At 41.6% G+C, this 25,129-nt stretch overlaps 1 protein-coding gene across 1 annotated transcript in view; it reads left to right on the forward strand.

Moving 5' to 3' along the window:
- gabrg1 (gamma-aminobutyric acid type A receptor subunit gamma1) overlaps nucleotides 1-14,274 on the forward strand; it is a gene marked incomplete at both ends in the record, with an annotated part of 30,621 nt that extends 16,347 nt beyond the window's left edge. The window contains 5 exons of the mRNA XM_083907794.1: nucleotides 148-230; nucleotides 11,852-11,989; nucleotides 12,398-12,550; nucleotides 13,703-13,914; nucleotides 13,999-14,274. Coding sequence (XP_083763920.1) covers nucleotides 148-230; nucleotides 11,852-11,989; nucleotides 12,398-12,550; nucleotides 13,703-13,914; nucleotides 13,999-14,274 — 862 coding nt within the window. The remainder of the gene's footprint in view (nucleotides 1-147; nucleotides 231-11,851; nucleotides 11,990-12,397; nucleotides 12,551-13,702; nucleotides 13,915-13,998) is intronic.
- Between the last annotated feature and the right edge of the window lie 10,855 nt (nucleotides 14,275-25,129).

Consider the following 25,129-nt stretch of genomic DNA (forward strand, 5'->3'; position numbering starts at 1 on the left):
CAATTTGTCAAAACACTGTCTGATGGTCATGTGTTTTTGTGCATCTGTTGGAATTATCACAGATTTTACTATGTTCAGTCACATTTGGGTGGGAACCAAACAATGCTGAGACTTAATTTTTCTCTGTCACAATTCTTTTTTTGTCAGGTTGACTATTAATGCGGAGTGTTACCTTAAGCTGCATAACTTCCCAATGGATGAACACTCATGCCCCCTGGAGTTTTCAAGCTGTAGGTGGTCAAACATTTTTCCCTTCCATTTTTGAACCAGTCATCTTGAACCAGACAGGGGCCTCTATGTGGGGTTAGCCTCGTGGCTAAGACTTTGTTTCTTCTATTTGCAAAAAGACTCATCTGCTTGAAGCTGCCCTCTATAAGCCTGTAGCAATCTATCATCAGCTCCACCAGCAGAGAGAGCAGGTCACCCAGTCCCATTATCTCTGACAGACGTATTATGCATCCTATCCCAGCCTAATTCATGCTATCTGTGTCATCTTTCATTTGTCTCTCGCATTGTGGTTTGGACTCTCATGATCCTATTCTTCCACACATGAGTGGAAATTGCAAAGACCATTCCATGGAGTTGAGGACACATGTCAGGACCAGCACAGTCACACTAATGGCGCTTTTCCACGATGCAGATGTTGCTTGGCTCGGCTCTACTGGGTTTGTTTACATCATTTTCCATTACTGTAATACCTCCTCAATGTGGGTGGGATCATCATAGCACGTGGTGTCGTTTTGTATGTGACACAAACACACAAACTCACTTTTCGGGTGTACTGATTCTTATGAGTCAGTGCATGGGAAATAACTGCTTTGCGGGGTACTGAATCATTAGAATCAGTTCCAATCCAATCCTATTCATAAAGCATAAAAAACAAAACAAGAAAAGAGCACAACACACATAACTATGAGAGGCCTTATAAGACATTATTCATTCTGGCACTCTCACATGCATACATTCTCCTTTCACAGTCATATATTTTCACTCTCACATACATACATTCTCCTTTCATATTCATATATTTTAACTCACACATTTATACATTTTACTCTCATATTTCTAACACACACAAATCTATTTTGCTCTCATATTTCTATATTTTAACATACATATTCATTTTTTTTATATCTAATGCACATGAAGTCATAATTAATAATTAATTATTAGTAATAGTAATAGTAATATTTAAAATTATTTGTGTATATAAGAAGAAAATGTATGCACGTGTGAATAAAATATATGTCTGTGAGAGAAGAATATGTGTGAGAAAAAGTATATTAGAAATGGAAGGAGCATAGTAGAGACGGATCATTGGCAGATGGCAGATCATTTATTGTGCTGTGATTGGCTGTCAACCTCACACTGTGATTGGCTGACAATTTCGAGATAAGACGCAGACTTTGCAGCAACCCACTGCAGTTTTTTAGAAATATTTTAAAACTATTTTCTTACTATCTATTTACTATTTACAGTACTAGTTATTATCAGCGCCGTCCCTACGCATGTTGGGCTGTGGAGGCAGAGTAATGTTTGACTTCCTGTTTAGTGCGTTCCACTTCCTGTTGGGACATGTTCAGGGCAGGTCTGTGGTGTCACATATCACATTTTAGGTGGATACACCAATCAATGTTAGAGGAACATGGAAAAATTGCATAAAGACGTCGTCGGGGCTGGACTCTCATTAATCCATGGAAGTTTGGTTCAGATCAGGAATTATGAATGTAAATACATTTTTTGGGGGGGGAATTCTCTCACCAGCAGGAGGAGCTGTTTTTGAAGTTAACCGTTTTTTCATAGGCATCTTTGGCAACAGTTCGAAAAAACATGTAAAGGAAAGGCCTCAAAAATGCGATTTATTCTGCATAATAATAATAACAACTAGCAACGCAAGCGGTATTAACGCGTTCGAAGTTGAAAGCGTGCGAGTCGTTGTGTGCCCACCTCGACACGTGCGCCATGAGCTCGTCTCCTGTTCATCCACTGTCAATGTACTCGTTATTATCAGCACTGTCTCTGCGCATTTTGGGCTGTGGAAGCAGAGCAATGTTTTACTTCCTGTTTAGTGCGTTCCGCTTCTGTTTGAAATGGCCGACTTCCTGTTGGTCAAAGGCGTGTCCATAAACATGTTCAGGTAGGTTCCCTTGTCTCACAATTTTCGTGCAGATCGGACAATGTTAGACTTTACTTCCTGTTTTGGCCATTCCTCTTCCTGTACGTAGATCATCTTTTGCAGACATGTTCAGGAGAGGTCCCTGGTCTCACTTATTAAGTTTCTTGCAGATTGATCAATGACCAGCAAAATTAGAGGGCACTTCCTGTTTAAAATGGCAGACTTCCTGTTGGGTCAAAGGTGTTTCCATAAACGTGTTTAGGGACGTTCCCTTGTCTCACATATCAATTTTCGTGCAGATCGGACAATGTTAGACTTTACTTCCTGTTGCGGGTGTTCCACTTCCTGTTGGGAGGTCATCTTTTACAGACATGTTCAGGACAGGTCTCTGGTCTCACATAGTAAGTTTGAGGTGGATACAGCAATCCCTGTTAAAGCAGCATGAACAATTTTTAATGTAATTATTGTAATTATTTTGTCAACAGGGGGGTGTTGTTTTTTCGAAATGGAATATTTTCATATAGACATCTTCAGGGCTGGCCTGTCATCAATCCTGGCAAGTTTGGTTCAGATCAGAGGAGGATTTGCAAGTTGTAACAGTTTGTATTTTTGTCGCAAAAATCAGAATTTGCTTTGTTGCCATGGCAACGCAGTTAAACGATTTGTTATCATATTGTATATGCATCATCTACCATTTGTTTTGAGTGTTGTCAGTCATTTTTTAATTAGTGTGATACGATGATCTCTGTAAAAGTTATTCCTAAATTCTTGAAGAAAATTTTTTTGTATGTCTTCTGTCACCTACAGGAGGCGTTGTTTTAAAAACTCACCGTTTTTTCATAGTCGTCTTCAGCAACTACCCATAATCACTCATAGCACGTTTGGTTCAGATCGGACCTTCCATTGTAAAGTTATAAGACTTTCTTTGTCTGCGGCGAAAAATTTAAATTTTCGCTAACTTTGTCGCCCCGTATCTCGTGCTCGATGCGATATTTTAAAAAACCTTCCCACTAATTCTCACATATTAAGTTTCAGGTGGATACAGGACATGTTCAGGATGGGTCTCTGGTCTTACATATTAAGTTTCAGGTGGATACAGCAATCCCTGTTGGAGCAGAATGAAAAACTGTAAATGTAATTCTGTCTGCTGTTACGAGGGGTCGCTGAAAATTGAATATTTTCATATAGATGTCTATAGGGCCGGCCTGTCATCAATCTGAGCAAGTTTGGTTCAGATTGGACCAGGATTCGCAAAGTTATAACAGTTTGCTTTTTTTAGCAAAAATCAGACTTTCCATCGTTGCCATGGCAACGCAGTTTAACGATTCGTCGTCATATTGTACATGCATCATCTACCATGTGTTTTGAGTTCTGTCAGTAATTTTGAGTGTGATGAATCTGTAAAACTTATTCCCAAAATCTTAAAGAAACTTTTTTTTGGTATGTTTTCTGCCACCACCAGGAGGCACTGTTTTTAAAATTGACCATTTCTTCATAGTCTTCCTCAGCAAATACCTATCATCACTCATGGCAAGTTTCGTTCTGATCGGACCTTCCGTCTTAAAGTTATAAGAGTTTCGTTATCTGTGGCGGAAAAAAGCACATTTTCGCCAACTTTGTCGCTCCCTATCTCTTGCGCCATGCGATATTAAAAAAAAACCTTCCAACTTATTCCATTCCTCAACTGGTCCACAGTGGTCTCACCAAGTTTGAAAGTGATCGCTCAAAAACTGTAGGACTAGATAGATTTTGTAGCGCTAGTGTAAATTCGCCAAAAATGCCTCCGTTTTCGAGTTCAATCCAAAATGGCGGCCTTCCTGTAGGATTCACAGAAAACTTGTCACCGACTTTTATTTACAGCACAACCTAATGAACATGTGGACCAAGTTTCGTTCATGTACGTTAAACCCGACAGGAGATGACCTACTAGCACTTTTTTGCGTCACACTTTAGCCCCTCCCACACTTTTTCACCGAACCTTTTATATACATAAATTTTCACCAGGGCTCCGTTTCACAAAGCAGGTTCAACAAACTCTGAGTCTAACCCTGAACTCTGAGTTGATCTACTCTGAGATAATAAACTCTGAGTTTTCAGTTCCACAACAGCTGATTGGAGTTAGTTTCTTCAACTCAGAGTAGTTTCACCTCGAGTTAAGCGCGTGCACCAAGTCTAAAAAGACAGCATGAATGGAGCCCCGTTTCGACGAGTCACCATGGCAACGGGGAAGCGGAGGGCGACGTTTTTCACCCACTGGAGTTGAAAATCTTAATGCGCTCATACGGTGAGTTTGAGCAAGTTTCTAGAAGGAATTGTAATCACCACTGCAGCAGCAAAAGAGAGGGAGACAGCGTGGGAGAACACTGCGGCTGATGCGGAAGTTTAAATGTCGTCCTTTGCACAATCACAATAATATTACAGGGGGAAACTGCTTGAGTTGTAGACTATTAATTTATTTCATTTAGGTGTAATCCCGCGGGGAGAAGCGCAGTTGGCAGCAGTTTAAGATGAAACATAAAAACAGGTAAGACCTCTGTATAATCTCATGGGATTACCTCATTATATCCGCGAGAAACGCGCGCGGATATTATGGAATCGATCTTGTGCGTCCGCGTCGTCGTCCGTGTCCGCAGATTTTAGCCGTTAACGCGATAACTGGAAAGGCGTTTGAGATTAAATTTTCTTATTTTTTTTATGGGTCACATAATTAATTAATGACATAAAAACTATTTTGAAAAATTATCCCTATCTTTGTAGATTTATTATTAATTAGCAAATTAATTAATTTATTATGCTAAAAACACATTTTCGGCTTTATCTTCCAGACTGATGGAGATATTGCCTTCAAATTTTGACAATGATGACTGTAACAACTACCTACAAGTACAATCATTATTACTTTGGCTATGATTGGTAATAGTTACATAATAAGTTAACTGGTTAACTTATTAGTGAACACAGAAAAAATAGTTAAGGCATTTTTTCTTTATTATTGAGCTCATTTGGACACATTGAGGATATCATGGGTTTATTTAGCACTTATTCATAATATTTATTACATTATAATATACATTTATTAATTATCATATAAAAAATAGTTAAGCCTCCATTTCTTTATTAATGCATTGAATGGAAAGTTTGAACATATTGTATGCTTTTTCATGAAATTTAATAAACATAGTGTATGCTTTTTCATGACATTTGGACACTTTGAAGATATGGCAGGTGTGGTTAGCATTTTAATATTCATAATATTTAACAAGGTATAATAGGTTAACTAGTTTCATTAAAAACTAGAGAGAAATTTATGAGTTCAGGTATTCTGTGTTCAATATCGAGTTTATATGGATACTTTGAACATGTATAAAGTGTAGTCAGCATTATATCATAATATTTAACAGTTTTTTTGTTGAATTTATGAATAATTAATTAAAACAGTTAGTGGCAGGTGCGAGTGCATAAACTTTGGGTATATTGGAAAGTTGAGGATTGGACAAGTTCGCGGATATACCCCATTGCTGTCGGCCCCTGACAGCGTAGTCTAGTTTTGATCATGTTTTACATTGTAAAGTAAATATTAAGTGGCTGTTTGATTGTACAGTTGTTTTATCCCCAACATAATGATGTTTTCACACATAAATGACTTCTCAGATATATCATGTTCAAGTGCTCTGCATCGCCGATGTGCTATAAAAAACTCCCATTTGTAAAAAAAAAAAAAAAAAAACGCAGCGCAACACACAATTAGGTTAGGTTCATAGAGCATGTTACCGTGGTAACTGACCGAGAGCTTAAGTTACCTCTCTCTGTGAAACAGGGTAGAGTTACTCCTCTTTCTCTGGTTTGACTTACTCAGAATTTTCCTCATTTCAGGGTTAACAGACTCAGAGTTTTCACTAAACCTGCTTTGTGAAACAGGCCCCAGGATTGATGCAGTCGCAAAAATCCATGAGTTTTGGGCATGGGAAAGGCCTCAAAATGCGAAAGGCGGAATAATAATAATACTAATAATAATAATCCCTACAGTTTCAAGAGGGTTCTTGCACAGTCATGTTCGAACCCTAATAACTAGCACCGCAAGTTTTGGGATATGTTCAGGCCCTGAAAAACGCGATTTCCTCATGGGAAATGTAATAATATTATTATTATTAATAATAATAATAATAATAATAATAATAATAATAATAATAATACCAATAATAATAATAAAAATAATAACTCTTTCAGTTTCAATAGTTTTCTTGCAGTCGTGCTCAAACTAGGACCGCTCGTGGACTCGCAGTCATGAAAGGGCCCTCGCCCCGTGCAACTCGGGGAGCGCAGCAGTTCCCTGACCTCGCCGTCTCCCTCACTCATCGGTCATCTCTCTTTATTTTCATTCAGGGACACTGTGATAGAGTGGGTACTCTGGAATGTGCTGGCTTCAGAGAGCAGGACACAGAGAGAGTTACAGGTGGGTCAGTGGACATGTATAGGTGTATGTGTGGTCCTAAAGTAAATGAAAATGAAAAGGAATTATATAGTAATTAGTATAACACTAACAGCATATGATTATTAATCTGAAATAATCACCAAAAATATACAAATTAAGTTAGACTTAAACATCCTGGGTTGATGACCAGTGTAACTTGCTTTAACAGTACTGCTGCCTCGTGTGGTGAATTTGTGTTACTGAGGGGAACATGACTTTTTTTTGCTTCTGGTGGCGCTGCTCTGTTGCGACCCGGACTCGTGCTGCCACTGCTGCTTTTGTCTCATTTTTATTTAATGTATGTCGGTCGTTTTATTGGTTACGTGTGATTACCGTGTGTGTTGTGCTCACCATGGCGTGCAAAAGGACGAGCAAAGGGACTTATATTTCTGTTGATTATCGGGGTGTTGCTGCTGCTGGGAACATGCCAAACACTTTCACGTGGTGTAGGTGAGTTCCCACCCATTTTTCAATCATCTATAGATTTACATAAAGTCCCTGCCATCTGGAAAAAGTCTACCATTATTCCCATACCAAAAAAATCCTTCCCCATGGAAAATAATGATTACAGACCGGTGGCATTAACCCCAATGGTCATAAAATGCTTTGAAAAATACATGGTGACAAAACTAAAAGCAGAGATAGGCCCTAAATTAGACCCACAACAATTTGCTTACAGGCAAGGGAGAGGCACCGATGATGCAATCACTGGCATCACCCACCTTACCCTTAAGCATCTTGAAGCCCCTGGGGCCTATGCGCCCCTTCTGTTCATTGGTTTTAGTTCCGCTTTTAATTCACTTCAACCATATCTATTAATTCAAAAAATTAACCAGATGAGTGTAAGCCCCTCCATCATTAAAATTTAATGATGGAGGGGCTTACACTCATCTGGTTAAAAAACGAGTGGAACCATTTAAATGTTCCACTCGTTTTTAACTCAGATAACTCAGAATGTCAGAGTTAATAACACCCTCTCTGACTCTAAAGTCATCAGCACAGGTGCACCCCATGGCTGTGTCAGTTCACCAGTGCTTTTTACGCTGTACACAAATGACTGCATCCGCAGCCATTCAGAAAACATTATTTTTCAATTCTCAGACGACACCGTCATCCTGAGCCTGCAGCACCAGCACACTGCCCCCTCATCATATTTTACAGAGGTACAGAGCTTTGTTCGGTGGTGTGATGAGAACCACTTCACCATAAACACCAAAAAGACAGAGGAGATGGTGCTGGACCCTAAAGCCATAGGGGACCATACTCCACTGTGCATCTATGGGGCAAAAATCAACCGTCAGCTCTTATAGGTATTTGGTGTACATCTGGATAACTGTTTCAGCTGACAGGTTCATGTTGATTACCTGTGTGCTCATCTCCAACAAAGACTGTACTTCCTGCGTAGACTCAGGGTGTTTGGTGTCAACCAGAGAGTTATGTTCTTATTTTATCAGGCGGTGTTAGAGAGTATTCTGAGGTATGGGATGTCTGCTGTCTGCTTGGTACGGTAATCTTTCTGTCCAGCTGAAATCAAAAATTGGGCGCCTGATTCAATCCGCTATGAAGGTGATGGGGAGGTCCGAAAAGCTCCCCATGCAGTCCATCTACGAGTAATCTGTGCTCAGAAAAGCTGAGAAAATCTTGTCTGACCAGACACACATTTCGCACACAGAATACCAGCTTCTACCATCAGGTAGATGCTTCAGAGTGCCCACTTGTAGGCTGAACTGTTTTAGGAATTCATTTGTGCCCACCTCAATTAAGATCCTAAATGCCCCCAGGACCAAACAAACAATAGTTACCATGGGTCAATTGTACTATTGACCCATGGTATTACACAGTGGGGGAGGGAGGGTGTGTGTGTGTGTGTGTGTGTGTGTGTGTGTGTGTGCGCATCGCACTGCTTCTTGTATACTGTGTATATGTTATATGTGGCCTGTGGCCTATATGTATGTATTGTCTATACCTGTACTGTTACTACTGTAAAGCAGCTTTATATGACAGCATTGGAGTCCAAGACAAGTTTCCTTTCAAGGACAATAAAGTGTATCTTATCTTATCGTATCTTATCTTAACTTGCTTTAACAGCACGCCATCTAGCGGAAAACAAAATAAATCACTGCAGTACTCGAGACTACCAGAAGGCATTTAACCGCGAGTAAAACAAAACATGTATTTCTGTATCAACATTGTTAAACTAGCGAACATACAACAGCCAAACAGCAAGAAAAGAAGACCATTGACTTCACTGTCCAACGGGGCAGGTAAACCCACATTTCTGCATGAACGCACAAGGCTGGTATCCACCATAGTTTCACCACACCTCAGAATTTACGTACCTCACTGTTAAGAAGATATGACGTAACGTGGGTATGGTAAGCATTCTAGGACAAGCTAAAACGAAACTCAAAGGTTTAAATGGGCTAGTAAATAATACTACAAAAAACAGTAGACTTTCCTACATACACTCTTTTTGCCAAATTCCATGAATTGTCAAGTTTTGGGTAAATGTGACTTTTCAGTCCATCACAGTGACACAGAGAGAGAAAAAACTTGCATTCAATGTCACGCTCGCATCAGTGTGTCCTATATTTGTTCAAAATGAGATAAGATTCTCCAACACGCCTGGTCCCCACATTGCACTTGATTGGACAGATAACTCAGAAAGCTGCTCCCACCGGGATTCGAACGTGTTTGGTTGAGCCTTTGGGCTTGAAGGGCATTTAAAGGTAAACTTTGTTGGACCACTAAGGCCACGCCTTTTGAGTTAGAGAAAATATTTTTAAAAATTTAAATCATTAACTTGTCTAGAATATGTGTGCTAAGTCTGGCAGGGCTAGCTCAAACATGCTAGGAGGAGTAACTTCAAATGCATAGACTGGTAATTTTTAGTTTTTCCAACATGGCCGACTTCTGGGTGGGCAGAGCTAAATGAAGTACATTAGAAATTTATATGGAATCATTAGAGCAACAACTGGGCCAAGTTTGGTTCAAATTGGAAAAAATATGTGTGTCTTCAATCAAACATTTAAGGTGAAATTTAAGGTCAAATTTGTTGGACCACTGAGGCCACACCTTTTGAGGTAGAGAAAATCTTTTAAAGATTTTTAATCATTAACTTGTCTAGAACATATGTAGAAAGTTTGGCGGTGTTAGCTCAAATGTGCTAGGACTAGTTCGTTGAAAAGTAAATCCTAGTCATTTTTGTTTTTCCAAAATTGCCAACTTCTGCGTGGGTGGAGCTAATGGAAGTACATTAGAAATTTGTTTGTAATCATGAGAGCAATGTGTGTACCAAGTTTGGTTAAAATTGGAACAACTATGTCTGACTTAAAGGGGAAATAAGTAGTTTATAGTGCCATCTAGAGGAGAGGCTGAAATTTACAACAAAGACCTGCTGCTCTGCTCACCCCCTCCCTTTCCTGAGCGCTACGGTATCCGCAGCTGGTCAAATGCCGTCCTCGTTATCTTTCTCCGTGTCAGCAGATGAGGTTCGTGAGGCGAGGGAGAGGGCGAGCTACCGCGGCCGTAGCAGACGAAGCGGAGAGAGTGGAGGCGGGACTTCCGTTACAAGTAAAGAGACGCTTGATTTGTTCTCTCGCGTTTGTCCTTACAGACTCCGGTAGAAACATGGCGTCTCGCTGCTAACAGTGGCTATGCGACCGCGGCCCGCGACCATGTTATCTTAAATGACTTTTTGAAACACTACGAAAATGAAACAAAGAATATTATACAGCGACTAGACAATGCAGGAGCACATAATATGTATAAAAAAGTGGATTTTGGGTTATATAAACCCATAAATACTACATATTGTCCCTTTAAACACAAAAATGTTGCATTTTATGCAAATGTTCTCTTCCAGGGACAACACTTTCTGATTAATCAGTGGCCGGCAGTCTCTCTACATCACATTTTAGTATCGGCTTTGTTCGCTTGGAACCTTGCCAGAGCATGTACTAAAAACCTACCAGGTACCCTAATGGAGAAGCCAAAACAAATGTTGAGCTGAGCTGAGCCATGCTAGAACTGTATAGTGGAACAGTGCCATAATTGTCATCAAATGAGCACATGTCATGAGCAAGTGCATCATATTACCAGTTCCCACATGGCAATATGATGCCTTAGTGATGAGATCTCACCTCTTGGTATACAAACACATACAGCCTTTCTACTTTCAAATACCAAATGCAATGCTGTTTTAATGGAAGGAAACAAAGCACTTCCCACAGTCACTTGGCTGAAAATCCATAGAAACATTTGACTGGGTCTCTGTCATTGAATAAGTCGCAAATGGACATGTAGTTTTTTGTAAGCCATTTCAGAGAGAAGAACTGAAGAAGCCCCTTGGTTGAGAGAGTTCTGAAGAACTTCCTTGGATAAGAGTGTTCTGAATAACTAAAGAAGCCTCTTGGATGAGAGAGTTCTAAAGAACTGAAGCCCCTTTAATGAAAGGTGAAACATCTCCAAGAAAACTACAGGTCCATTTGGTACTCATTCAATGAGTAATTCAATTGTTTTTGGTGCATCTGTTCACAGGAGGCTAGTTTTGAATGTAAACGAGTCAGTACATCCTCTTTCAAATTACATTAGCTAAGTGGGCATTCTTTCACTGTGGACCTTTCTAGGGTTTGTACCAGACCACCTCTGAATGTGGCCAAAATGTGTGGTTTCCAACCTTATTCCTGATGGACCCAATTGCTTTCACAATTGTATACACAGAGGATCCTCATCCACCCATTTACAGTATATGTACAAAAAAGAGGAAATAGTCTACTATATCTGAAATATGTCTATTTAATTAATATTGTTGCAATAAAAAAGAAAGTATAGCAGCATGGTGTATATAACTATTAAATCAGATATTGTGAAATTAAAATTGTTATATCAAAACCAATAATTGGAGTAAAATCAAACTCAAATTACTCCTGAACTGATTCCACCTGAATCAGTTCAGGTGGAACAATTACTTCCACACTGTGTTGTCCAAAAGCTCAACTTTCCGACCACAGACTACTGCAGAACTGCCAGTTAGAGCAAATTTTTACAGTTTATATTCTGAAGTACACAGACTGATATTCACATTTCAAAACATATTGCTCATTTGAAGAAATTTCACGAGACTGGAAAGGTCAGATCCATCTTCAATGCTTCCTTTGCTTTGCTATGGCACAGTGTTTCCTTGTGGTGTGCAGTGCAGTCAATGGCAGACTTCTCCAAGGCTTCTGGTTAATCTATTTTTTTGTGTCGGGGGGTTTCTGTAGATGGTTATCCCAAAAATGAAATCCTGTACCGGTGGCAGAGGCGGGCAGTAGAGGTAGCAGACCAGCGCTACTGGAGACTCTACCAGTTTGCCTTCGTAGGGTTGAGGAACACCTCAGATGTGGCACACACCCAGTCAGGTGAGGGATAAAGTCTTGTTACACTTTGCAAATATTTCATTTTATACAGTATGTTTTACTGGTATTTCAAGAATTCATATTTCAGAATACAATTTCAACTTATTGTCACAGTAATTCACAGAATCATCAGAATGTTTTTTTTTTTTAACTTGCCTCCTACCATATGTATTTATTCAACCTGGATAGCCTCATTAAGTCTAAAAAGTGCATTATCAAAATGGTCCAAACTGTTCACACTGAAGGCAATGTGAATTTCATGTTAAAATATTATATAAATAAATAATACAACTTGTTTATCACTAGGTTATTAACTAGATTGCTAACACTTAATCACCTGAGACAACCACACTTCAAACACCTGATCTAATACTTAAAGTATCTAGATCTAACTTATCATTAAACTTGCAGGAGAATATGTCATCATGACCATCTTTTTTGACCTGAGCCGAAGAATGGGCTACTTCACCATCCAGACGTACATCCCCTGCAGTATGATCGTGGTTTTATCCTGGGTCTCCTTCTGGATCAACAAGGATGCTGTCCCAGCACGCACGTCTTTGGGTGTGATATATTCTAGTGTTGTACACAATAACAATCAGAATACACTGTGGTTTATGTTAACTTGGGAATTAAAGGGAGAAATGTACAAATGTTTGAGAGTGTGTTGTAAACAGCGACTGCGTCATGTTAAGCTAGGTTTATAGTTGCCGTAGTTGTGCTGGGCATGACGTCATATGCTGACAGTAATTTTGAGACCAATGTAAGCGATATGCGGAAAATTGTTGTTTACTACTGTTGCTAGGCAGCGGACGTTTATCCGGCAGCACAAGTTGAATATTTTGTGCTTTACTCAAGCCTGTAGCTTATCAGCCTGTTATTTGGAGGCTGGAGCCAATCCCACCTGACATAGGGCAATACACAGAGACGAACCACCGTTCACTCTTACATTCACACCTATGGTCAATTTAGAGTGTCCAATTCTTCCTCTACATGTTTTAAACTATGGTAGGAAACCAGTGAACCTGGAGTACCCAGGAGTAACCAGGAGTAAAATGCAAACTCCACACATAAAGACCATTGGTTCAACCGGGACTTTCTTGTTGTGAGGCAACAATTCTAGTCTTTCCATTTCAGTATCTGCTGATTTCTCACACAAGCAAACATGGGCCTATGCAATATGGTCCTGGTAAGATGCTCATCTGAAACAAATAGTTAAGCAAGTTGTATGATCAGTTTCTAATAGATTATCACTTAATTTTGTCTCTCCTGAACTGCAGGAAAAGTGCTTGTTTATCTGTCTGCACTCCTGTGTTTCCTCTGCAGTTTCAACCAAGTACATGTCTTATGAATATACAATTCCTTTTTTCAAGCATACATTGAGACAGATTGATGTCTGAAGTTAGTGCAAACAAATTCACACATTAACGTAAACTTCAACAGAGTTAGTTACACTTTAATCAAAATCATCAAGCCCTAACCTGTCCATTACTAATGCCAAGTATGTCACAAGTAGGGAGGGGTCTCAAAATTTGCATATGCCACAATGTCATATTTGTCTTTTCAATTTCAAAAAACTAAATAATAATGCAGTAACGTCGTAAAAACACATTGGTTGCATGGCTTGTTTTTACTTTTTTCACTTTGAATATACATAAAATGTAAAGCTTTAACCAACAGTTTTATTCATTTGTTGTTTGTGACAACCCCATTCAGGTATCACCACAGTGCTCACCATGACGACACTCAGTACTATCTCCAGAAAATCCCTACCCAAGGTTTCTTATGTCACTGCCATGGACCTGTTTGTCTCTGTTTGCTTCATCTTCACCTTTGCTGCCCTCATGGAGTATGGCACGCTGCACTACTTCACCAGTAACAGACAGACCAAGAAGGCTAAAACCAACAATAACACACAGCTACCACAGGTACCTGTCTTTTCTTTATTTGTAAAGTCTTGTTTTCTTCTTACCTCAATGAATGTCCAACTATTGTGTTTTCCTCCACAGCAGAGAGCATCCAGCATGGTGAATATCCAACCTGGAACGTCCCTGCTGCAGATGAACAACATTGTGCCATATCATGAAGATGACTATGCTTATGAGTGTTTGGATGGAAAAGACTGTGCCAGCTTCTTCTGCTGCTTCGATGACTGCCGCTCAGGTGCCTGGCGTGAAAATAGGATGCACGTACGGGTTTCCAAAATTGATTCTTACTCAAGAATATTTTTCCCTACTGCATTTGGCCTTTTTAATCTGGTTTATTGGATAGGTTATCTGTATTTATAAAAGACTGTTGTCTTTTAAGAAGGGTATCTGAAGTTTTACACGTGCAAACATTTCACAAAAGCAGGAGTGCTCTTGTACCAGAAATGACAGTGTTGTTTAGTCAGGCTTCCTTCTTCTTGAGAACAACAGGTGATGAGATGATGATGCAGAATGAGAATCTATGACACTCTGAGACTTTTCACCACAAAAAATCAAGTCAAGTGTTAATTCCGAGGGCTGCAGTTCGCTTGGGAGAGCTTCAGCCAAAATCTCCAAAAGCTCTAAAACCTTGTGAGCAAGACCACACTGCTATACTTCGCATCCTGCCCATATTAGGTCTTCTCCCTTCAGTCTCCCATAGGGGCCCCTTTACTGAATAAACAAGGACTAACCCTAACCCTAGGCATCCATTATCGGGTCAACCGATGCCCAAACAGGGCAATGTTCACTTACGGCCTGCAGACGTCCATTGTAAACATATAGTGTATGTGGACTCAGACTCCTCAATGCAAAGCAATGCACATCTTAAACATAGTAAAAATAGAACGTTGCTTTGTTAATGTGTTCACACATCAAGACACTTCAACAGCTTCACAGCAAAGATTAATGGCAGAAAGATTACTTAAAACAAATAACAGCTAACAAACTAATAATGGCAGTGCCTTGTTTTTTTCTACCAGCACTGTGGAAAGACATTTTTAGGTTTTTGTTCATTTTTATCAAACACCAAATTTAAAATCCCTCAACATGACAATATTTTATGAACGATAAAACACGCCTGTACACAAATTAATTGAGGTATTTTCAAAATATATCCTAGACAGCATGTCCATATGGGCCCCAAAAGGGTTATATTTGAGCTGCTTATAGGTGCCAAGCGGGTTTGTGTTACGACATGACTCTCACTCTTGGACTCAAATGCATGAGAACATAAGCAGGTTTCAAAAGTTTATTCGCGTCGATCAGCAGGTCAAAGTAGCATACAAAAATGAATAACAAAACTCAGGGAGGGAGCAAAAAACGGGCTCAATTACATATCTAAAAAAACAGAAAACAAACAACAGCCTTGCTGTGCAAATCTCATAAACGAGAGAAAATGAGGTACGAAAAACTATAAGCATGGGTTTGACTCTGAGGAAACGTGAACGACGCACTGACAACAGACAAGAGACGTGGGGAACACTTTAAAGGGCCAGTGGTAATGACCACCAGTGCAAGTGATATTGAAACAACAGAGACACATTGAAGACAGAAACAGTGAGCACAGACAGCGGAAACCCCTCACCAAAATAAAACAGAAAGTGACGTAACGAAACCAAAAACCTAACTAAAAAACCCCAACTTAACTAAGACGCCGCTGCGTGACCGTACCACACCCCCACTTAGATCGAACTCTTCGATCAGTTGTTTGTTGATGATGTAACTGGAAGGGACCCACGACCCACTTTCTACAGGGCCCTCCCAGTCCACCAAATACTGGTGACATCCTTCTCTCTTCCTGACCGCCAGGAGTTTCAGAATGTATACACCAGGCCACCACCAATGGGGTGAAGTAGCTCAGAAGTTAAGACCGGTACTCCCATGTGCAGAGAACTCATGGTAGACTCCAACTTCAACTCCATCCTAGGCTGGTTGTACACAATAGTAAGTCACTTTGGATGAAAGCGTCTGCTAAATTCCATGTAATGTAATCTAATGTAATAATCCGAGGTGGAGGGGGAGGCATGATGGGGGGAACCAGAGGACTCTGGACAACAGGTTTGAGCCAATTTACGTGAAAGGTGGGGTGTACCCAGAATGACCTAGACAGACGGATACGCACAGATACTTGATTATTAATTTTAGACACTAGGAATGAACCCACAAACTTGGGAGCAAGCTTCCTGGACTCCACTTGGAGTGGGAGGTCCTGGGTGGAGAGCCAAACCTGGTGCCGTGCGCCACCGGCGATCAACCGCAGCTTTCAGCCGGGTGGCATTGCGGAGTAGCACCTTGCGGGCAATGGCCCACACCCTGCGGCATCTCATCACCAGGACGTGTGCAGAGGGCTCCACAACCTCCTTTTCTGCACTGGGAAAGAAAGGTGGATGAAAACCATGTGCACACAATGGAATGGGGACAGACCAGTAGTAGAGGTAGGCAGTGTTGCAGGAGGCTGGGTTTTACACAATATCTCTAGGTATACCATGGAGTCTTACTACTTTGGACAGTGTTTGTGATTTCGTCTAAACTATGAATGGGAGCCCGGCCCCCTCTAGCCAATTGCAACACTCCTCCACAGCTGCTTTGACTGCCATCAGTTCTTTGTTTCCTTTATCATCATTTCTAGTGTTCTCTCCACTTACATGATGAATATGTAAGTGGAGTAACTTACTTTAGTTACTTCTAGTAACTAAAGTAGTTACTCAAAATTCTAAAAGTAACTAGTTACTTTAGAGTAACTTGCCCAACACTGAAAATGACACAATGGTAACAGATGTTACAAAAGTCTCAATTTAACCCAAAATAATTATTTTTTTTAACAAATCAGAACAATAGAAACTTGCCTGGTTTTGGCTCAGTAAAGTGCTGCCACACAGAGTTGCCCTTCTTTTCAGCCATTTCTTTAAAAAGAAGAAACAAAAACAAACTCAGTATATTTTTATCTAGTGCTTACATCTTCAGTTTAACCACTTCTTTCCTGACCCTCTTTCTGGAGTCCCTGCTCGAAAATGACATGCCCAAACTAAATAGAGTAAATCTCTGCAGTTACAGCTCTATGTGGATTATCTTGGTATCAAAATGAAGATAACACTTGCGAGATTCCACCAGAGGTGTAAGTTTCACTGTAGATACCACTGTGTACAGATCTAAAAATAACTTGTATTGAAAAAAAAAAAAAGTATGATGACTCGTTGTAAATCGATGCTCCCTGTGCGGTGCGTAATAACTCTGTGACTCTGCAGCGTCTTCAGTTACGCAGCACCATAGCTCTGGCTTACCTTAGTCAATTAGGTAGAATCAGATCCCGGTCTCCAAAAGCCTGTGAATCACTTCATTAGCGAGTCAAAAGGACATAAATGCATAAGATGCATTTGTGCGGACATTCGCCCTTCTCTAATCAGAACGATCTAATGTCGCTCTGTAATGATCAATCAGACCGGGATTTGTTCCCAAAGCATGCTGGAAAGTGTAGTTCTTCATTAGAAGTGGTTTTGTTCCGGTGGAAATAACTTGTTTTTATAAACAGCAAAGGTAAGACAACATATTTGTTTGTATTTCTTGAAAGCCAGTTGTTGTTTTGCTCATTTTGGGGCTGGATCCGTGAATCTTGGTCGTAGAGTGATAAAAATGGTACCGTTGGAATCTGTGGATTCTCCGCTGTTCAGTCGACAAGTGTGTTTTGTTTACATAATCACGCTGATGCTCCGGTGCCGCTTTTGAATGAGTGCGCTGTGACGTTTTTTTTCCCGCTCCTGCTGTTTGATCCATCAGTGTTTTAACTGTGTTTTAAATGTTTTTTTTAAAGGCTAAATGATTTTTTTTTTTAAATTAGAAACAGAAAAAAATGCATGGCTTTCTTTTACAGTACAGTTTCACTTTACTTACTGAGAAAATTATAATGTATTACATCAGTAGTCTCAGACAAGCGGGCCAAATGCGGCCCTGCGATATTTTTTGGCCCCCCACTTGATATCAAAGTATAATGTAAGTGCGGCGCTCAGCGACGATAAGGAAGAGCGGCGCAAGTGTAGCAGCTGCTGATTCAAAACAGTAGTTACACACACACACACACACACACACACATCTATATCACAATCTCAGCTGTTGTCAACTTACTATAGCAGCCTATATGTGATTCTGTTTTCACTTAAACGTGCGTCTGTGCATCATCAGCGGCTGCGCTGGCCCGCCTCACCTGTAGAGCTGCAGTCTCTCCACCCGCAGGTGCCAGGGAGAAGATATCAGTCAACACTCGCTGCAAACAGGATATAACCACGGTGTTCAACAGAATCAATGGTCTGTGAGTGGGAAGTTCGAGGATAAGACTGTCTGTGGGACTGCTGTAATGTGGCGAAGACAGGAGCCAAGCGCAGGCGTCAAGCGCAGGACGCCCTAAAGACGCCCTATGTTTTCCTCCCATTTCCCCCGGTAACCACGGAAACGATGTTTTGATGACCCACGCAAAAACTGCGGCCAGCACGCATCTGTCTTTACCCGCTTAGAGTCTGTCCCAGATCAGTTTGGAACATCAATGAAACGATTGCAACAATTTTCGGGGTCGATTTCTTTTAATCCTGGGGATGATGCATGAGTAAACGTTCGAGGACCTTGCTGACATGTTGGATTGGATGTTGGACATGTTGTTTGAGTTTCTAAATCCGTGGAAAAAATCTAAATGTTAAACAAAACACAATACACAAAACAGTTCAGGAAATCCCGTAATACATCATTAAGCATTCCTTGAAAGACAGCCGGAGCATCAGCTAACGCAAAAGGCATTACCAGGTACTCAAAATGACCTGGGGTCCGTTTCACAAAGCAGGTTTAGTGAAAACTCTGAGTCTGTTAACCCTGAAATGAGGGAAACTCAGTTTTCCGTTTCACAAAGGGAGGTAAGTCAAACCAGAGAAAGAGGAGTAACTCTAGACTGTTTCACAGAGAGAGGTAACTTAAGCTCTCGGTCAGTTACCATTGTAACATGCTCTATGAAACTAACCTGGTCGGGACCAGGTTTTTCTCAACAAACCTTGAGTTTCTCTCTGTCTCCGCCCTCTTTCAGACACAAACAGTATTTGATTTCCTCATTCATTCAGTCAGCCAGGTTTTGAAGTCTGTTTTGCCGTCTACATTAGAAGTTATATTAGGTGGAGACTGTATTCACTACCATGTCCTTTTGACAGGGATCCTGATGAAGGTGCAGCATAGCTTTTGATCCAAGATGGCGCCGTTGTGTTTTGCTGGCCGCCTCTTGCTCCTATTATGGTTGATGTTTGTGTTGTTTATAGCCATTGGCACTAACCAGATCGAGTCTCTGCTGGTGTATGATCGTCAGGCTCTTTTGAGTCTTCGACGAAATGTCAGAGAAGTATGTGCATTCAAGCATAATGGGCAGAAAACTGTGCCTCCGCTACTAGCGGGGATCCCGACATACCTGTGCCGGGCCTCTGCTCCACCTCCTCGGCGGAAACGTTCCCCCCATGGATTAACTCATCCGTTCGCCGTGCCTTGGCGTTTCCTGGATCCCATTGATGCCTGCCTTATTCCTGTCATCGGCTCGTTTGAGAGACTCCGGCCCCGCCGCACCTGCCCTCCGCGACTTTCACATCGCGGCGTGAACCTCCGGCTCCTGAAGTTGTTGCCACCCTCTCTGCGATCAGCCGAACCGGTGCCCCTGGCTCCTGCCAGGTTTGGCCTGGTGAACGCCAGATCACTGGTGAACAAAACGTTCATCCTGAGGGATTTCTTCAACTTCCGTGGCCTGGATTTCCTCTTTGTGACAGAGACGTGGATCGGTGCCGGTGAGTGCAGCCCTCTGATCGAACTTGTACTGGCTGGTTGTTCTTTTTTCAACTCCCCGCGGTCATCGGTTCGTGGAGGAGGAACGGCGACTGTTTATAAAAATGACTTTAATTGTAGGCAGCGTGCTGTCTCGTCCTCCTTTTCCAGCTTTGAAGCAAATGTGTTTGAGGTGGGTCGCTCCGACTTGGTGCCGTCATCTACCGACCGCCCAAATACAACAAAGACTTCCTAAATGACTTCTCTGATTTTCTCTGAGTATGATCGGTTCTCCTTGTAGGAGATTTTAACATTCATGTGTGCTGTCCTGATAAACAGTTGGTGAAGGACTTTTTAAGCCTTATTGACTCTTTTAACTTAGAGCAGTGTGTGTCTGGTCCCACTCATGAACGTGGACACACACTAGACCTCGTCCTCTGTCATGGTCTGTCTGTGTCAAACGTGGAAATATGTGATGATGTGTTTTCCGATCATTTGCCGGTACTGTTTGAAGCTGCTGTCTCCTGTGCTACAGTTAAATCTGCCGCTCCTGCTCGCTGTCGTAGGATATTTAACTCTGTCACTGCCGGTCAGTTTTCTGCTGCCTTTAACCAGCTCTGTGTCCCCTCTGAATTATTACCAAACACGGAGGTGCTCAGTTCTTGGTTTCACGCCTCCTGCCAAACCATACTGGACTCTGTGGCTCCATTTAAAACTGTGCAGCCCATAGCTAAACCTGAGCCCTGGTTCAATGCGAGAACTCGCGCAGCCAGACAGGATTGCCGCAAAGCTGAACGCAGTTGGAAAAAGGACAAGCTGCAGGTTTCTCGCCAAATCCTAAAAGACAGCTAGCGCTGCTACCAGAGCACTGTCAAAGAGTCCAGAAGAGAGCACCTGTCAAATATTATTGAATCAAACTCACACAACCCACGTGTGTTATTTAAAACCATAGAGTCTGTTCTTGGCTCACCTCAGCCTGTGTGCACAGAGGAATCCCCTGAAATGTGCAATAGCTTCCTGCAGTTCTTCATTGATAAGGTTGCTACCACAAGGGCTCTCATCACCACACCTGCATCTGACCCCTCTGACAGTGTGCTTTGATCAGCTGTGCTTGATTCGTTTGAGCCCGTGTCTCTGATTGCCTTAGAAAAAGTGGTTGCCCAGATGAAGCCATCAGGCTCTCCCTGTGACACTGTCCCGCCTCACTTTTTTAAAGAGGTATTTCCTTGTATAGGGCAGTCAGTCCTGGCCATTATTAACAGCAGTCTGTCTTCTGGTGTTGTCCCCCAAATTTTTAAACATGCTGTGGTACAACGCCTGCTTAAGAAACCTGGCCTTGATCGTGTTATGCTAGTCAATTATAGACCTATCTCCAAGCTGCCTTTTATTTCAAAGATCCTGGAAAAAGTTGTCCACGCTCAGTTGCAGTCGTTCCTAGATGAGCATGATATCCTGGAGATTTTCCAGTCTGGCTTTAAAACAAGGCATAGTACAGAGTCTGCTTTAATAAGAGTGTTCAATGACATCCTCCTGACGGTTGATTCTGGAGACTCTGTGATCCTTGTCCTGCTTGACCTAACTGCAACATTTGATACTGTGGACCACAATATTTTAGTGGCACGCTTGCAGCACCTAGTGTGCATTAGTGATAGCGCCCTAAATTGGCTTAGATGGTATCTTGAGGGAAGATCTATGTGTGTACGCCTCGGTGGCTCTGAGTCCCAATCTGCTCCGCTATCATATGGGGTTCCACAGGGCTCAATTTTAGGGCCCCTGCTCTTCTCCTTGTATCTGCTTCCCCTGGGTTCCATCCTAAGAAAACATGGCATCTCATTTCATTTTTATGCAGACGACAGTCAGATTTATGTCCCACTGAGAAAGAAAAATGACTGTCTGCAACCACTTCTATTATGTCTTGATGACATAAAAGCATGGATGTCACTGAACTTTTTAAATTTTAATGAAAAGAAGACGGAAGTTATAAGGTTTGGTCCTAGCGGCTCTAGTGAACCCCCTGCTGATTTGGGCCCTTTGGCACCGTATGTGAAGCCTTTAGTCACATACTTAGGTTTTATTATGGACAGTGATTTTAAATTGGACCGGCAAATTGGGGCAACAGTAAAGTCCAGCTTCTTCCACCTCAGGCAGCTGGCAAAGGTGAGGCCATTTCTGTCTCAAAAACACTTTGAAACAGTAATCCATGCCTTTGTTACATCTCGGCTGGATTACTGTAACGCTCTTTATCTTGGAGTCAGCCAGTCCTCCCTCTCACGTCTCCAGTTAGTCCAGAACGCTGCTGCTCGCCTCTTAACTGGAGCATGTAAGAGGGAGCACATTACTCCCATTTTGGCCTCCCTTCACTGGCTGCCTGTGCATTTTAGAGTCCATTTTGTTTTTAAATCTTTAAATAGTCTTGCCCCGCCTTACCTCTCTGAGCTTCTCCATCCTTACACTCCTGCTCGGTGCCTCAGGTCAGCTGACCAGCTGCTCCTGGAGGTACCGAGGTCTAAACGGAAGCTCAGAGGGGAAAGAGCTTTCTCCATTGCCGGTCCCAAACTTTTGAACGCCCTCCCGCTCCATATTAGACAGGCCCCCTCACTGTCCATTTTTAAAACTCATCTTAAAACACATTTTTATTCTTCTGCGTTCAGCTCAGCATGAGACTCTGCTCTTGTTTTAGTGTTTTATTATTTTCATTGTTTAAACATTTTTATTGTTTTATAGTTGTATTGTTTTTTATTTGTTTAAACATTGTTATTTTTTTTTATAGTTTTATAGTTTTTTATTGTTTAAACATTGTTATTGTTTTATTGTTTATATACAGTATATATATATTTTTTTTGTTTTATTGTTTTTATTTTGTCTCCTATGTTTTATGTGCCATGTTTTATTTATTGTACTGTTAAGCACTTTGTACCAGCTATAGCTGCCTAAAGCACTCTATAAATAAAGTTGAGTTGAGTTGAGTTGAGAATTACTGCGCAGAGAATTAAATATTCGTCGGGAGATAATTATCAGACCGCGAATAGATTTCCAGACACTTATCTTTTTGAGCGGTATTGTTTCACGTCACAGTCCATCATTTGCATTCACAACCTAATCCGTCCTTACATTTCGAACATTACCAACTAAAGTCATGCTCTCACATCACAGCAGAAATTGTGTGTTGCGCTGCGTTTTTTTGCAAATGGGAGTTTTTTTTTATACAATGTCGGAGATGCAGAGCACTTGAACGTGATATAGATGAGTTGAGTTGATGTAGAAGTAGATGGGGATAAAACAACTGTACAGTCAAAGAGCCACTTCATATTTACTTTACAATGTAAAACATGATCAAAATGAGGTACCCTCATGAGATTATACTGAGGTCTTACCTGTTTGAACAATGTTTTTTTATTTGATCTTAAACTGCTGCCAAGTGCGCTTCTCCCCTGCTGGATTACACCTAAATTAAATAAATTAATAGTCTACCACTCAAGTAATATTAATAAACTTACGCATTGACCCGAGCAACAATGTTCTCCCTCTCTTTTGCTGCTGCAGTGGTATTACACTTCCTTCCAAAAACATTCTCAGCACATTAATATTTCCAACTCCAACTCGACTCCATTGAAGCTGTCTTTTTAGACTTGTGGTGCATGCACTTAACTCGAGGTGAAACTACCCTGAATTGAACAAACTAACTCAAATCAGCTGTTCTGAAACCGAAAATTCAGAGTTTCCTATCTCAGAGTAGATTAACTCAGAGTTCAGGGTAAGACTCAGAGTTTGTTGAACCTGCTTTGTGAAACAGGCCCCAATGGAGTGTTGCAACCAGTCTTCCATTCATCCCCCTCGCGTATACGAACCAAGTGATAGGCATTTCTATGGAGCTCCTAAAGGGACATGGAGAAAAAAAAAAAAAGAAACATTTTGCATGCTCACAAGATCGTTTCGTGTGCGCACGGTTTTATTTTGAAAACTGGAAGTTTCTACACCCTGCAGTAAGCTAGCTAACGCGCTCACTTTCCCAGTTGCCTCAAAGTATTTGCCATAGTGGTGGCAGAAAAGGCGCACTTGAAATGTTGGAGCGGCTGGCGTAACCGCAGTAGAGTTGGCCAGATGTTTGACAGCAGTAGAGTTGGCCAACTGTTCATGAATAAAATTAACAACACGATCCAAAGTATCCCTTGCGACTACAGGACTTCAAAATAAGTTTTAAATGTCTTTCAGACACAACCTGACTGTAATGTAGAGAGCAAGTAGAGTCCCAGGTTAAAATATAACCAAACTAACTCCTGTAGCTACAGAAACACAAACTGAAATGACTGCAGTGGACGATCTCATGCCCACATGCAATTACTTTCTGATGAGCACGAGGAAGTATTGTTAACAACGCAAATCCGGCAGTTCCCCAAACCGTAGTAAAGGGACCGCTAACTCCTTGTCTTGGGTTAGCTCGTTCGGCAACAACACAACAACTGCGGGACTCCGTCTGCGTTGAACACAGCACTTTATTTCAGTATTGCAGGGTGATGCACAGCCTCTCTGGGTACATTGAGACTCTCTCGTAAAGGGGGAGAACATAACCAAGCAACAGTATGAAGCGTGACAGTCTCTCGCTGCGCCTCTCCAACATAAACAACAACATGGCACACACACTTCCTGTTTCACTCACTGAGATCACACACACACACACACACAGTTAGTTAGCTTAGCCTCTTACAGTATCTGGTGAGCACGCGAAACGATCTCGTGCGCACACAAAAGTATCTTGTGAGCATGCAAAATGATTTTGTGCACACGCAAAAGTATCACGTGAGCACGCGAAAGTATCTCGTGCGCACGCGAAATGATCTTGTGTGCACACTAAACGTTTCTTTTACACGGTGGTGTCGTCCGCAAACTTGATGATCTGGTTCCCCTCGTGTCTGGGTGCACAGTCATGTGTCAGCAGTGTGAACAGCAGTTGGCTGAGCACACATCCTTGGGGGATCCAGTGCTCAGTGTGATGGAACTGGAGATATTTTTTCCAACACGGACCGTCTGTGGTCTCTCAGTCAGAAAGTCCAGGATCCAGATACATGTGGCGGTGTTAAGGAGTGCAAGGTGGTGGAGATTGCATCCTCTGTAGAGCGGTTTGGATGAAAGGCAAACTGGTATGGATCAAGTGTTGCAGGGAGGCTGGCTGTGATGTGTGATTTGACGAGCCGTTCAAAGCACTTCATCACAGTAGATGTCAGTGCGACAGACAGGATACAACTGTTTTCTTCGCAACAGGTACAATGGTGGATGTTTTGAAGCACCTGGGGACGATGGCCTGGCTGAGGGAGATGTTGAAAATGTCAGTCAGTACCTCTGCCAGCTCTTTAGCGCAGTCTCTGAGCACACGTCCCGGGATGTTATCTGGGCCTGCCGC

The sequence above is a fragment of the Microchirus variegatus genome (assembly GCF_963457635.1).
Source record: "Microchirus variegatus genome assembly, chromosome: 21".
Taxonomy (NCBI): Eukaryota; Metazoa; Chordata; class Actinopteri; order Pleuronectiformes; family Soleidae; genus Microchirus; species Microchirus variegatus.